The sequence below is a fragment of the Hemitrygon akajei genome, chromosome 18 (genome assembly GCF_048418815.1).
Source record: "Hemitrygon akajei chromosome 18, sHemAka1.3, whole genome shotgun sequence".
NCBI classification, from domain to species: Eukaryota; Metazoa; Chordata; class Chondrichthyes; order Myliobatiformes; family Dasyatidae; genus Hemitrygon; species Hemitrygon akajei.
In genome coordinates this window covers 33907327-33921703 of record NC_133141.1, presented here as the reverse complement: position 1 = coordinate 33921703, position 14377 = coordinate 33907327, and the positions used below count along the sequence as shown (strand labels likewise).

The 14377-nt window shown below is 41.6% G+C and overlaps 1 protein-coding gene across 5 annotated transcripts in view; it reads right to left on the bottom strand.

Moving 5' to 3' along the window:
• Nucleotides 1-14377, bottom strand: part of LOC140741287 (signal transducer and activator of transcription 1-like) — a 102521-nt gene that overhangs the window by 35873 nt on the left and 52271 nt on the right. For all 5 annotated transcript variants that reach the window (XM_073071308.1, XM_073071312.1, XM_073071309.1 and 2 more), the window contains 5 exons: nucleotides 12457-12519; nucleotides 11065-11085; nucleotides 4983-5076; nucleotides 4835-4882; nucleotides 3519-3602 (listed from right to left, as the gene is read on the bottom strand). In XM_073071308.1, the coding sequence (XP_072927409.1) occupies nucleotides 3519-3602; nucleotides 4835-4882; nucleotides 4983-5076; nucleotides 11065-11085; nucleotides 12457-12519 (310 nt within the window). The remainder of the gene's footprint in view (nucleotides 1-3518; nucleotides 3603-4834; nucleotides 4883-4982; nucleotides 5077-11064; nucleotides 11086-12456; nucleotides 12520-14377) is intronic.

Genomic DNA, 14377 nt, shown 5'->3' with positions numbered 1-14377 from the left:
GATCTTTAATTCAAAATAGACTTATTCCTTTTACAATGGACAATCAACTTTTATATAATTGGTTTCAAAAAGGGATTAAATACATAGGAGATTGTTTTGAAGGAGGTATATTAATGTCATTCGATCAATTAAAGAATAAATATAAAGTATCAAATAACACTTTATTTTGTTACTTTCAACTAAGGGCTTACATAAGAGAAAAACTAGGTCAAACAATGTTATTGCCGAAATCTAATGAAATAGAAATTTTAATTCAAAAAGGAAATATTAAAAAATTTATATCTTGTATGTATAATTTGATTCAAAAACAGGCAATTAAACAAGGAGTCCATAAGTCAAGACAAAAATGGGGAAGTGATTTGAATATTAAAATTGAAGAAACAAATTGGTCAAGACTATGTCTTGATAGTATGACAAATACAATAAATGTTCGGTTAAGATTAGTGCAATATAACTTTTTACATCAATTATATATTACACCACAAAAAATAAATAAATTAAATCCAAGCTTATCTGATTAGTGTTTCCGATGTAACCAAGAAACTGGTACATTTTTACATTCTACATGGTCTTGTCCTAAAATTCAACCTTTTTGGACAAATTTAAGACTTTTATTGGAACAAATTACGGGAATACAACTTCCTCATAATCCAATATTACTTTTACTAGGTGATATTGAAGGGATAAAACCGAAACTCAAACTAAATAAATATCAGAAAGAATTTATAAAAATTGCGCTGGCTGTAGCCAAAAAGGCTATTGCAATTACTTGGAAATCAGATACATATTTAAGTATAGATTGTTGGAAAAAAGAAATCTATGGCTGTATTCCATTAGAAAAAATTACTTATAATTTAAGAGATAAATATGAAACATTTTTGAAAATTTGGTGCCCTTATTTACAAAAGACAGGATTAAATATATAGGTGCTCTGAAGATGAAATAATTGGTTACTTGGGGAAAGAAATAAATATATATACTAAAGTTATTAAGAACTCCATGGAGCATGTGGAGACCTTCCAACATCCAGGCACTCTTTCTTTCTTTTTTTTTTCTTTCTTAATTTTTCTTTTTTTATATAGGGAAGTTAGGGGGGAGGGGTTAAGGGGAGGGGAGAAGGGATATATACTTTTTTTTTCCATACTTGTAATCACTTAAAAATGCAATTAAATAAAATTTATTTTAAAAAAAATTTAAAAAATCCTGACCTCAGGCTCTATCTGTGGGGAGTTTGCAAGTTCTCTGAAACCACACTCCCACATCTCAAATTGCCTGCAAATCATCTGATAGAATCTGCTGGACAAGGTTTTGATGGGAATGTGGGGGTAATGGAATGGGAACAGCAGGTGATGGTCAGTGGGAATGGATGGCCGGTTTCCCTATTGCACATCTCCATGAATGCCTGAAATTTGTACAGTCAAATCACCAACTGTTTGTCTTTTCAAAATTCCTTCCTTTTTTGTGCTCCTGGCACTGCTGTCAAGGCCAGCATTTATGGCCCATCTCTAGGTTAAGGAGAATATGAATTACTGCAGTCCCTCACAACGCACTGGCACAGAGCCAGTCACAGGATTAGGAGCCAGTGACAAGGTACATTTCCAAGTGAGGGCAGTGCACAGCAGAGTGAAACCTGAGGTGATGGTACTCCCATGCACCTGCTGCCCTCATCCTTCTTAACAATACAGGGGGGAAGTTTGGGAAGTGCTATGGAGTAACTTGGGAGCATAGTCCATTTTGCAGAAGACACACACTGTACGCCAGAGGCTGTATGTCAGAAGAAGCGTTAGGGTGGTTGATTAAGCATCAATCAGGCAGGTTGCTTCACACTGGGTAGCACCAAGCTTCCTGAGCATCATTAGAGCAGCACTCATTCAGACAAGTACAGAGCTTCCCCTGATACACTTCTGGCTTGTGCCTTGTTGATGATGGAGAATAGGCCAGTGTACAGTAATTAATCTGATTGGATTTGCCTTGTATTTTGTGGACAGGAGATACCTGGGCAATGTTCCACATTGTTGTGTCGATGCTGGTTGTTGTATGGCTAGAGCCATAGCTAGTTCTGGAACACAGGTTTTCAGTAATGTGACAGGGATGTTGTGTAGTCCCATTACCTTTGCCATACTGCTCTTGGTGTGGCTACACTGGCTTTAGTGATGCTGAGGATTTCAAGAGAATGCCAAGATGGGTCAACCACACAGGACCTCTGCCTCAACACAGCTGAACATGGGAAAGTCCCTCAGGCCTCCTTTTCCTCATGAAGAATTTCAAAGATTCAAAGTACATTTATTATCAAAGAATGTATAAATGATACAACCTTGAGATTTGTTTGCTTACAGTTAGCTACAAAGCAGGAAACCCAAAAGAACCCAATTAAAGAAAATAAAAGACCAACACTTGATGTGCAAGAGGAAGAAAAAAAAACACAAATCATGCAAACAATTGAAGAGAGCAACAACGTTCCAAACCAAATCAAGTCCTCAGGCCTGAACGCCGGAGTAGGCCTGAAGCCTTGCTTATGTTAGCATATTATCATATTGGCAGGCACAGAGCACAGCAGCCAGGTCAGTCTTCATAGCCTCAGCACCATGGAGAGAAGAGTGACCGTCACTGAGAGCAAGCAAAAAAAAAATCATCAGCTCTCACCTTGGATTCTGACACCCTGACTTTTCAGTCGATCTGGGCCAGTGTTTAAATTGACCAAACAATGCCCCAACTTCTCGGCACCCAGAGATATTCAGTCTCACACCTGGGTCAGTTGTAAGGGCATTGGAACTCCTCTGCCCCATAATTACAAGGTCCACCATAAGCTACAAGTTACACCTGAACATGGTGGGACTGCACAACTACAATCCAATAACTAAGATCAAGTTAGCCCTATCTATTTCATGCTGCTTTCACTGCTCAGCATGCACAGCCTTGTCACAGCTTTACCAGAACGTTGCTTCATTTTTAGGGACACAGGCCACTGCTCCCAGCATGTCATTCTGCATTCCTCATTGAACCATGGTTAATTCCTCTGTCTCAACTGCAATCACAGATTAAGGAGTGTTACAAGTTACGGTGGTGTATGTTTCCATCTATGCCCATGGCCCACAGCATCTTGTAGATGCCCATCTTCGATCTGACAATTCTATTCCTCGCCCATTTAATTTAGGGCAACCACTTTGCCTTCCACTCCCCCCATCTCCCCGGATGGCACTGCAATGCTTTACAGAGCCAGGGATAACCAATTAGGGTTCAATTCCCTGTGACCACGTGGGTTTCCTCCGGATGCTCTGGTTCCCTCCCATGTTATAAAGATGGATGGGCATACTGTGTCGGTGCTGGAAATGTTGCGACACTTGCGGGCTGCCTTCAGCACATCCCTGGATTGTGTTGGTTATGGGCACAAATGACACATTTCACTGTATGTTTCGATATACGTGGCAAATACAGCTAATCTCGGAGTAAAGGCTCAACTCTTCACTGACAGGATTTATGGCAAATCTCCCACAGGTACAGTTAAAGGGAAAACTTACCTCAAGTTTGATGTTGAGATCTTGGTAAACCAGTTCAGTCTCAAAGCTAATGAGATGGAGCTCCTCTGTTACAATAAGTGAAGCCTGCAAAGTATGTTGAGGAGGGGTGGGAGTGGGTGAAAGAGGGAGAAAGAACATCAACAGGAGGACAAATAGAACAGTCACAGAAACTGCAGCAGCTCCTGGACAGAACCAAAGCTCTACAAGTTAGTTATAAAGCTTATAAGAATTACACAAGAATTAAAAAAATTTTTAAACCCGAGTATATACACAAAATGTTTTAACAGAATTGCAAAATGTTTACTGGTATGAAATGAAACAATTTAATTCACGCCTAACCGTTTAATGTGCTGACATTGGAGAGGGTCCAGAGGAGATTCACAAGAATTATTCTGGGAATGAAAGGATTAATACGAGGAGTTTGATGGCCCTGGGGCCTGTACTCACTGGAGATTGGAAGAATTGTGGGGGTGGGGGGGAATCTCATTGAAAACCAACAAATATTCAAAGCTGTAGATAGAATGGATTTGAAGAGGGTGTTTCTGATAGTAGGAGAGTCTAGGGCACTTCCTCAGAATAGAGGGACATCCCTTCAGAACAGGAAGGAATTTCTTCAGCCAGAGGGTGGTGAATCTGTGGAATTCATTGCTGCAGACAGCTGAGGAGGCCAGGTTATTGGCTATATTTAAAGTGGAGGTTGATAGGTTCTTGATTGGTCAGGGTGTCAAAGGTTATGGGAAAGAGGCAGGAGAGTGGGGTTGAGAGGGATAATAAATCAGCCATGATGGAACGGTGAGGCAGACTCGATGTGCTAAATGGCCTAATTCCCTCATGTCTTATACACCTTACCTCCAAGCAGAAACTAACAATGCCTCAGCAGCCCAAGGCAAAAATAGTGAATCCCACACAACTTCCCTGAATTTGTAAGAAAACCAGAAGAGATTGGTGTTATACGCCATCTGTCAAGAGTACATGGCCAATCAACATTCCTAGTACCAACTCCCTTTATGACCAAAAGATACTGTAGCAACCAAATCATCAACAAACTAGTGCTCTTGCTTTAGAGACATTGTACCTGTTGCAAGTACTTGCAGTTCCTGATTTTGTTTGAAGGTTTCCAGCATGTTAGTTTTTACTCCCAGTCTTAGCTTCCTATTTTCTTTTCCCCTGCAGTTATACCCTATTCAATATTTGATCTAAGTTTTTGTAAATTCTGATAATCTCAGCATATTAAAATACTACTAACAGTAAATTGGGGGATTAACTTCAGGGTCTAACTGATGAGTAACAGGGTAGAAATCTCTTGAAGTGTTTACCTCATTACTTCCTTTGCCTCCAATAATACACTTCTGCTCCTTAAGTTGCTGCAAATAGAAGAATTGTTTTGAAATGTGGTTTCACCATGAAAATTACACAAAAAAAAACTTTTCAGCCACAGCTGCAAAAATATAGCCACACCCTTACCAAATGTCTGAAATCAACACACAAGCCACCAAATCTGAGATCCATCATGTTCATTGCCTTTTCAAATGTGCCGAGAATATTGAATTTACGATACCTGGTGAGTGAAGTATTAACTTAATTAACTTTGCAGGTAATAACTATCTAATTAAAAAGTACATATGCATTTCAAAGTCCCTCTCCTTGTAAATGGTACATACTCAGGCAAGAGAGTGGCAGAGCTTATAGAGCCACTGTCTCATAGCACCAGAGACCCAGGTTCGATTCCGTCTGTGTGGAATCTGTATATTCCCCCCATGACGACGAGCGTTTCCCTTGGGTGCTCTGGCTTCCTCCCACATACCAAAAACATGCAGGCTGTCAGGTTAATTGGCTACAGAGTCTGAAGGGAGTTTAAGAACATGTAGAGAGAATAAACTGGGATTTGTGCTGGATTAGTGCAAATGGGTATTTGATGTCTGGCAGAGACCTGTGGGCTGAACAGCCTGTTTCAATGCTGTATCTCTCAGAAGCTATTGCAACTAATCATTTTAGAGGATTTCCTCTTCTGGTTTTTGGTTGACAGGCCACTTCAAGAATACCAAAACTAAGTTCTTGCCTTTTCAAGCCCACTACTATAACATAACAAATACAGCTTGAACAAGGGCAGAAACTGAACAGCAGCTAGGAGTGACCAAGGGTGCAGCTTGGGAAGGCAACAAGCAGAGCATTGAAGAAATTGTGAAACGGGGACACCTCTTTTTCCTTATTAAGGAGACAGAGAGCCTGTAGTACGGCCAGTCCTTGGATTGGAAAGAGGTGTTTTTCAGCAGGTTCACATGTGGAGGGACAAGGATGGTAAGGTAAGAGAACCTTGGATTGTTGAGAGAGCAGATGAATTTAGTCAAGAAAAGGAAACATGTAAATCTTAGGAAGCTAGAGTAAAACAAAGCCCTGGAGGACTATGAAGAAGCCAAAAAAGAACACAAGAATGGAATTAGGAAAGCCAGAAGGGGCCATGAAAAAGTACTTGGCAAGCAGCATTAAACAGAACCTTAAAGCATTCTATACATATATTCTATTCCCAAGTTACATTACTTTCGTATCTTTTCTTCACAAGTTATCATGTGTTATATGTAATTTACACTCGTTTGGAGAAATGTTGTCTCATTTCTATACAGTTAATGACAATAAACTTCGACTTACATCAGGAGCAACAGAATGACTAAGGAAAGGGTAGAATCACTCAAGAATAAAAGGGGGAAACATTTGTTTGGCTGCAGAGGATCAGAGGATGTGGATGAGGTCCTTAATGAGTACTTTACATCACCATTTCCCAAAGAGGACATGGAGGATAGGGAGATCAGTCCCAAGTGTATTGATGTGCTCAGGCATTTTGAAGTAAAAGATGAGATTGTGTTGGGTCTCTTAAAGAGCATTAATGTAAATAAATCCCCAGGGCCTGACGGGATGGGATATACTCCAGGTTATTGAGAGAGGAAAAAGAGATGGCTGGGGTTTTGACCAATATCTTTATATCCTCTCTCACCACAGACACCTGAAAGACTAACAAGTAGCTAATATGGTTCCTTTATTGAATAATGGAACCATGGATAATCCTGTAAACAGTAGACTGGTGAATCGCTCGTCAGTGGTAGGGAAGTTACAGGAGAGAATTTTTAGGGATAGGATTTATGAGCATTTGGAAAACCACTGTCTAATTATGGAGAGCCAGCATGGCTTTGTATGATGCAAGTTCCATCTTACTAACTTGAGTTTTTTGACAAGGGTCATTGATGAAGGTGGACTACATCCACAGCTCTACATGGATTTGAGTAAAGAGTTTGACAAGGCCCCTCATGCAAAGCTCATCCAGAAGATTAAGATGCACAGGATCCATGGTGAATTGGCCGTATGGATTCAGAACTGGCTTGCCAATAGAAGACAGAGGGTAGTGGTTGAAGAGACTGGAGGTTTGTAATTAGTGGTGTTCCACAGGGATCTGTACTGGGACTTCTGCTGTTTGTGATGTATATAAATGACCTGGATGGAATTGTAATAGGTGGATTAGTAAATCTGTCAATGATATAAAAATTGGTGGTGTTGTGGGTAGTGTAGAAGACTGGCAAAGAATAGAAAGGGATAGAGATCAGTTACAGATAGGGGCAGAGAAATGGCAGATGGAGTTTAACCCAGACAAATGTGAAGTGTTGCACCTTGGAAGGTGTCCTTATTTTGATTGTTGAAAGTCGCTTCTGTTGTGATTAGTTAGTTTAGAAACTGCAGCTGCTTTTCCCATTGGATAGATGCCTGGTGTCCAGTTTCAAATATGCTAGGTATACAAAATAGCACGTGGAAGGGGCTTGTTCTCTTCTTCCTTTGAAGATCGGGAAGGTATGCTCTGCATGTACTTTTAACTAAGTATGTTTATTGAATGTATGTATTTTTGTTGAATATTCAGCTTTGAGGTGTTTCTAACTTGGGTAAACAGGAATGCTTAGTTGGTATTTAAATGTTCGTAAATAAATGATCAATATTCCTATTCAAAGTCAATGCATTTCCTGTCTCACTTAACTGGACCCATGAACCTGTTTCAACATTACATTTGATGCTCTGAGCAGTGTATGGCTTTTTGAGTGAAATGCATTTCTTTAAGGGGTTATTTAAAAGAGTGGCCCCTCCGTATAAGAGATGCCAAGCCCCAGGGTGGACAGATAACAGTGAGGGCTTTAGAAGTCTCGCTAACCTACTGATGGGTTATGGGATACCGGTAGATTAGTCAGACCAGTTAGATGTCGCCGGGGTTAACATGGGACATCACATTGTTTCCATACTTAAATCATTGAGTTTTCTCGGCCGGAAAGAGAGCCAATGGCTTTCTGGCTTTTTGCAGCAATTGTAAGATATCAGTAATAAATGATAGTGAGTCTTAAGAATGAGTCAGCACTGCATTATTCTGAGCAAATCACTATTGACGGCTCAGGGTAGGGCTATGAAATTAGAAGATAAGAATATACAGATAGCCTGTCAGCTAATAAAAGAACACGATTTAGAGGCCCCTCGAAAGGGCAATTGGGAACCTGATCCCATTAAGGTTCAAGCCATGTTGAGACGGAGCAATGATCCTACTGTGGGGCTGGGAGATAGGGATATCTGGCTGGATGATGGAAGTGAAGAGAGAGTAGAGTGAAATCCTCAGTTTAATCCTCGAAATGATCGCTTTCTCCCTTGTGTGTCCGGAACAGTACAGGCCAGTCCAGTGATTACACAGTCCCGCACTTGCTGTGAGGGGCATTGGTCTGCAGATTCATCCTCTCGGAGGGGGGGGGGGGAGAGGAGGGCAGGAATGTACAGGGGTGGTGTAATGAACACCTTCGAGCCAACAGCGCTCAGAGAATTCTCCATTAAAGAGTTAGTGAGGTTAGGGGATAGGGTACAGACAAATGGCTGTGGAGTCTTTGACCGCACGGTTATTGAGGATATGGGATGTGGGGGGGGGGGGGGGGGTAGTGGGTAGTGTTGTCTTTAACAGCACCAGCTTTTGGTCATGCTACAAGTACAGCAATTCAATCATTACAAGGTTTAAGAGCACATAGAAGAGGACGCCCGTAGCAAAGTACAGAAAATAGATAAGCAGATGGGAGTGGGGGATCCCACATGTCCCGTAAAGAAATGCTTTTAGCGTTGCTTCAATCTGGGGTTCCGGAGAAGCAGGTAAATGGGGTCCCTACCCCCACCTTCTACACAATGTGGAAATACTGTCAGGAGGAGCAGAAACAAAAAGGAAGACTATGGAGGGAGAAGGGTCATTCTGCAAGTCCTCTCCCGATAAAGGTTCCTTTTGTCCTCTGCCAGATTCCTCATATTCCATTCAGGGTTCCCTGCAAAGGATATCGGCTGAAATACACCAGCAGTGGGAATCAGGGGGTGGTTTGTACATTCATTCATCATTGTGATAGGGAGGGAGCCATTCGACCTGCATCCTCTTCCCTGTAAAAACAATGTGAATGATTTGAATGCAGAGAAATGTGAAAAACAGCCTTTAAGGGACTTGTGCCCCTGGTGAAGTGAGTGCTTTAAGGGCTTGTATTTCTTTACATACCATTTGTATAATTGGAATGTTCGGACTCTTAAAGTGATTTCCCCACCTGACAGAGTGTTGGTGTAGGTGGTCTGTTGAGTACAGGTACAGGGTGCTAAGTGAACAGGAACATTATCCTGGGATGGCTGTGTCTATGCCAAATGGTGTTGAGAGGCTGGACACTTGGATGCTGAATGGCATTTACTGGATGTGCAGTTCCTAGGCCCACCCGCGGTTCCCACAGGGTGGTGCTGTACATATGCCACCCCAGTGCCCTGGATGACCTTGCCCATGCTGGTTGGTAAGAGGGCTATTACAAAGTCAGAAGGTTTTGAATGATAGCCTTTCTCAGCATGGTATGACCAGACTGTGCCGGGAACTGATTTTGATTTACCTGTTCAGAGCGGCACTTGTACTGTTACCGGTTAAGAATGCTGCACTTACATTCCTCATGGGTTGGGTAACATCACTCACCTAGATGATCACATCTCAGTGTACAAGAGTAAGTGGGGGACCACTCTGGGGTGGGGCTGGTGGACTACTGGGAGATGATTATTGGGTTTATAGTACTGCATAATGTACTCTTGTGATTTACATACAATTTGGTTGAGGGGGTCATGAGAGTCCTACTAGTCTAAAGGTTGGATCAGCACATCCACAACTTTTGAGGGGTGGAGTATCCTGTGGGGGCTGATGGGTGAAAGTTGCTTCTGTTGTGACTGGCCAGTTTAGAAACTGCAGCTGCTTTTCCCATTGGATAACTGCCCTGAATAGTTTCAAATATCCTGGGTGCATAAAATTGCACATGGAAGGGGCTTGCTCTCTTCCTTTAAGGCAAGATGAGAAACATATGCTCTGCGTGCACTTCTAACTAAGAATGTTTGTTGGATATTCAGGTTTGTAGTGTTTGAAACACGGATTTTTCATTGAAATTTTCCCGTTTGTAAATAAATGATTAAGATACCTATTTGATGTCAGTGCATTTCCTGTCTTACTTGCCGGACCCACCAACCTGATTCAGCATTACTGTAGGTCAAATGCAAAGAGACAGTGTTGATGAGCAGAGGGACCTTGGGGTCCAATTTCACAGCTCCCTGAAAGTGGCTGCACAGATTGATAGGGTGGTTAAGAAAGCATTTGGCACACTTGCCTTTATTAGGCTGCATCTGGAGTACTGCATACAGTTCTGATTGCCCTATTAGAGGAAGGATGTCAAGGTTTTGGAGAGGGTGCAGAAGAGGTTTACCAAGATACTGGCCGGATTAGAGAGCATGTGCTACAACGAGGGGTTGAACAAACTTGGGTTGTTTTATCTGGACCGGCAAAGGCTGAGGGGAGACCAGATAGAGGTTCTTCAGATTATGAGGCAGACGGTATTCCACCCCCCACCCCAGGGTTGAAGTGTTTTAAATCAGATGGCATACATACAAGGTGAGAGGGGGTAACTTAAAAGGAGATGTGAGTGGCAAGACACACACTCCAGGAATGCACTGTCTGGAGTGGTGGTAGAGGAATATACATTAAAGAAGAGTTTAGATAGGCAAATGAATGTGAGGAAAATGGAAGGATCTGGACATTATCTAGGCAGAAACGATCAGTTTAGTTGGCCATTTGGTTACTGATTTATTTGGTTTAGCACAATGGGTGAGCCAAATGGCCATTCTTGTGCTGTTCTTCATTCCTTTGCTCCCTGCTCAACCGAACAGTGATCAATTCAGTCTTGAATCCTTCAAGCAGTTCCACAATCACTGACATGGAAAATAGATCCAATTATGACGCAATACCATTTATCTTGGGTTCTGCAGCTTATCAATAAATTGTTTGGTTCACAACCTTGATTGATTCGAGGGACTAAAAATAAACTAAGTGGGAAACTGCCAGCCAATCCTCTTGGCCAGATTAAGTCATCAAGGACGGTAACAAATGATTCACAGTGGAGTAGTTTATCACTTATTACACTCACGATAGAAAAACAGATAACTGAAAAATATTTATATGAACAATTTAGTTTTTTTAAAAACTTACCCTTTTCCATTTGGTGAATTCCTGCAAGTTAAAAGAATAGAATTGATAAATGTTTCAAGATTTTCTTAGTCCATATCAGCAGAACAAAAATGACATTCAAAGCAGTAAAAGATACTTTTTATAGATATCATCACTAGATGGAACCAATTTAATAATTTAAACGAGCATTCCATCATACCAACCCTTTTCCCTGTCAAAAACCACAAGTGTTCCTGGTAAATATTTTTAAATGATTTTACATAGACTGTGCTGCAAACAAAGATGACACCTCCAATCAGGGAGGAAGCCATGTACCATCCACATCAGGACCAGACTCCAAAAAAGTTATTTTCCCCAAGCAGTAAGGCCAATAAACGCCTCTACCCATTAACCCAACCCTCCCTACACCCAAACACCACTACTTATCATTTCCTGTTAGAGTCACCTTATGTATAGACATTCCTGTGCCTTGGATGAGTTTATGGACAGAGAACATATAAGCAAATCTTATGCATTTATATTTTTTTGTGTTTTATCTTATTGTTTTTTTCGTGCTACATCAGATGCAGAGTAACAATTATTTCATTCCCCTTTACACTATGTACTCCGGACTTCCTTTTCCAGAAATCCCCCATCACTTCCTTAGTATCACTGACGTCGAGTGCAAAGTTGTTTTTGCAATGCCACTCAACCAGCCTCTCTATCTCACTCCTCTCACCTCCTCACTACCACCTGAGATTCTGACAACAGTTGCATCATTGGCAAATTTATAGATGGCATTCCAACCTCCAGTTCCTCAAAAGTTCGAAGAGGGCACCTGCCTAAAAGTCAATCAAGATCATTCAAATCAAATCAATCGATTTCTAGGTACTAAAAGAATTCGGGGACATGGGAAGAGGGTAAGAAATGCTATTGAGAAAGATCAGCAATAATCTTGCTGTATGGCAGGGCAGCATCAAGGTCCTGAAATTAGTGTTTGCCTATTTGCACATGCTTTGGAAATTGCAGCACTGAGCCCAACAAATGTATTGTGCTGGGCTTTCAGTTTTCTTAAAATAATGCTGAAGTGAAAAAAAAACGGGAACTACAACAGTATTTTGATCACAGTGAGAAAGCTCTGTCTCATCACTGGTTTGTAGCTCCCACTTTCAGGGAGATACAAACCCAAACCTATCAAAACATCCCGGTGAAATCCTGCCGCCTCCCAGGAGTGCTTTGCATCCGCTCGATACCAATCCCAAGACAAGGCAAGAGGAAGGAAATAGTTTTTCCTTGCCAAAACACAGAAAGAAAAAGTAATAAAGAATCACAAAATCAATTGTGTGCATAGCCCACCATTCTTAATCACAAAGGAAGAAGCAGGTGAATTATAGTCATTTTTCATAGTAAGATGTATTACCAATAAACACTTACTTATCAATGCAAGCCTTCACTTTCATTAGATGATTGCCCACCTCTGACAGTTTCACCAACAGGCTGAAAGAGGACAGAACACAATTTAAAAATGGGAACTACAAGAATCGACATTTCAAGACTAATTCAAACAAAGCTTGGTCGGCCAATATTTTGTCAGTTTGTCGAAGGGTCACCACTTCACTGTGGTGGTGAAGTGGTAGGAAATGGGGGAGCGGTTGGTGCACAGATTTTCACCACCTGCTCTCTTGGTACAAAGATACAAGGAGTTGTTAAGCATGCACCATCACAAATATAGACTTGAATAGGCAAAGCACAGGATATGGTCCTAATGCAGGCAAATGCGATTAGTGTAGATGGGCAAAAATGTCTGCAGGGATGTGGGAGGACTACAAGGCCTGCTCATGTACAGTACAATTCTAATATAGGAAACAAAATGAGGGCCACAGATACAAGTGCTGGTATGAAAGATTACTGTGCACTGATACTTAATAAGTCAGCATGGACACGGCTGGCTGAAAGACTGGTTTCTGTGCTGTACAATAATGAGACCATAAAAACCCATCTGCTATCAAGACACTGGAGCACGGGAGGATGAAGGGAGATTTGATAGAGCTACACAAAATTTTGAGGGGTATAGATGGGGTAAATGCAAGCAGGGTTTTTCCACTGAGGTTGGGTGAAACTAGAACCGGAGGTCGTAAGATAATGGTTGAAAGGTGAAATATTTGAGCGGAACCCGATGGGGAATTCTTCACTAAGAAGGTGGTGCAAGTTTGGAATGAGCTGTCAGTGGAAATGGTGGATTTGGATTTCATTGGAACACTTAAGAGAAATTTGGATAGGTACATGGATGAGAGGAGTATGGAAGGCTGTGGTTCAGGTGTAGGTCAGTGGCACTAGGCAGAATAACAGATCAGCACAGACTAGACGGGCCAAAGGACCCACTTCTAGGCTGTACTGCTCTATGACTCTACACTGCAACAGCCTGAATATTCAGTGTTCTGCCTAATAGACATTCCTATCACCTTATTCTACATGTATTGTGGATTCTGGTGGTTTTAAAAACCAAATATTTCTCATCATTGAAAATAAATTTAGTAATACTAACACAAGTATGTGCAAGTGGGACAGCATCTCCCCATCCAGAGTCGTCGATTAAAAAAAGCGTAGCACAAGCACCTAGGACCTCTCGAAGTGCAGAATAATTTGAATCACAGCAACACACACAAAATGCTGGAGGAATCAGCGGGGCAGGCAGTGTCTATGGAGGGGAATAAAACAGTCGACATTTCGGGCCGAGCCCCTTCATCAGGACTGGAAAGGAATACAAGCTGGCAGCTGATAGGTGAAATCAGATGAGAGGAAATTTGGGGTAAGGGGGATGAAGTAAGAAGCTGGGTGGAAGAGGTAAAGGGCTGACTGAAGGGGGAGGAATCTGAAGGAGAAGACCAATTTAAATGTTTTTCATTTGTCTGATTGTGAAACAATTTTACTTAAGTGTATGAAAATCCAATTTAGATAAGTTATAAATAACCATGGTTCTTTACAAGATTTTGCAGTTCTACCTATCTATCTGAGGGCTTCAAAATCTCAGCCAGCATTTTAGACCCATTCCTAGTTGCCCTTGAGAAGGTCGTGGTGAACTGCCTTCTTGAACCGCTGCAGTCTTTGAAGTGTGGGTGTAACCACAGTGCTGTTTGGGGAAAAGTTCCAGGATTTTAACCCAGTGAGTGTAAAGGAATGGAGATAATATTTTCCAGTCAGGTGTACGACTTGGTAACTTGCAGGCAGTGGTGTTTGCTGCCCAAGTCCTTTCAACTGGTAGGGCTAGTGGGTTTGGAAAGTGCTGTCCAAAGACTCTTGGCAAGTTGCTGCATTGCATCCTGTAGATTGTATGCATTGCTGTTGCCGTGTGCCT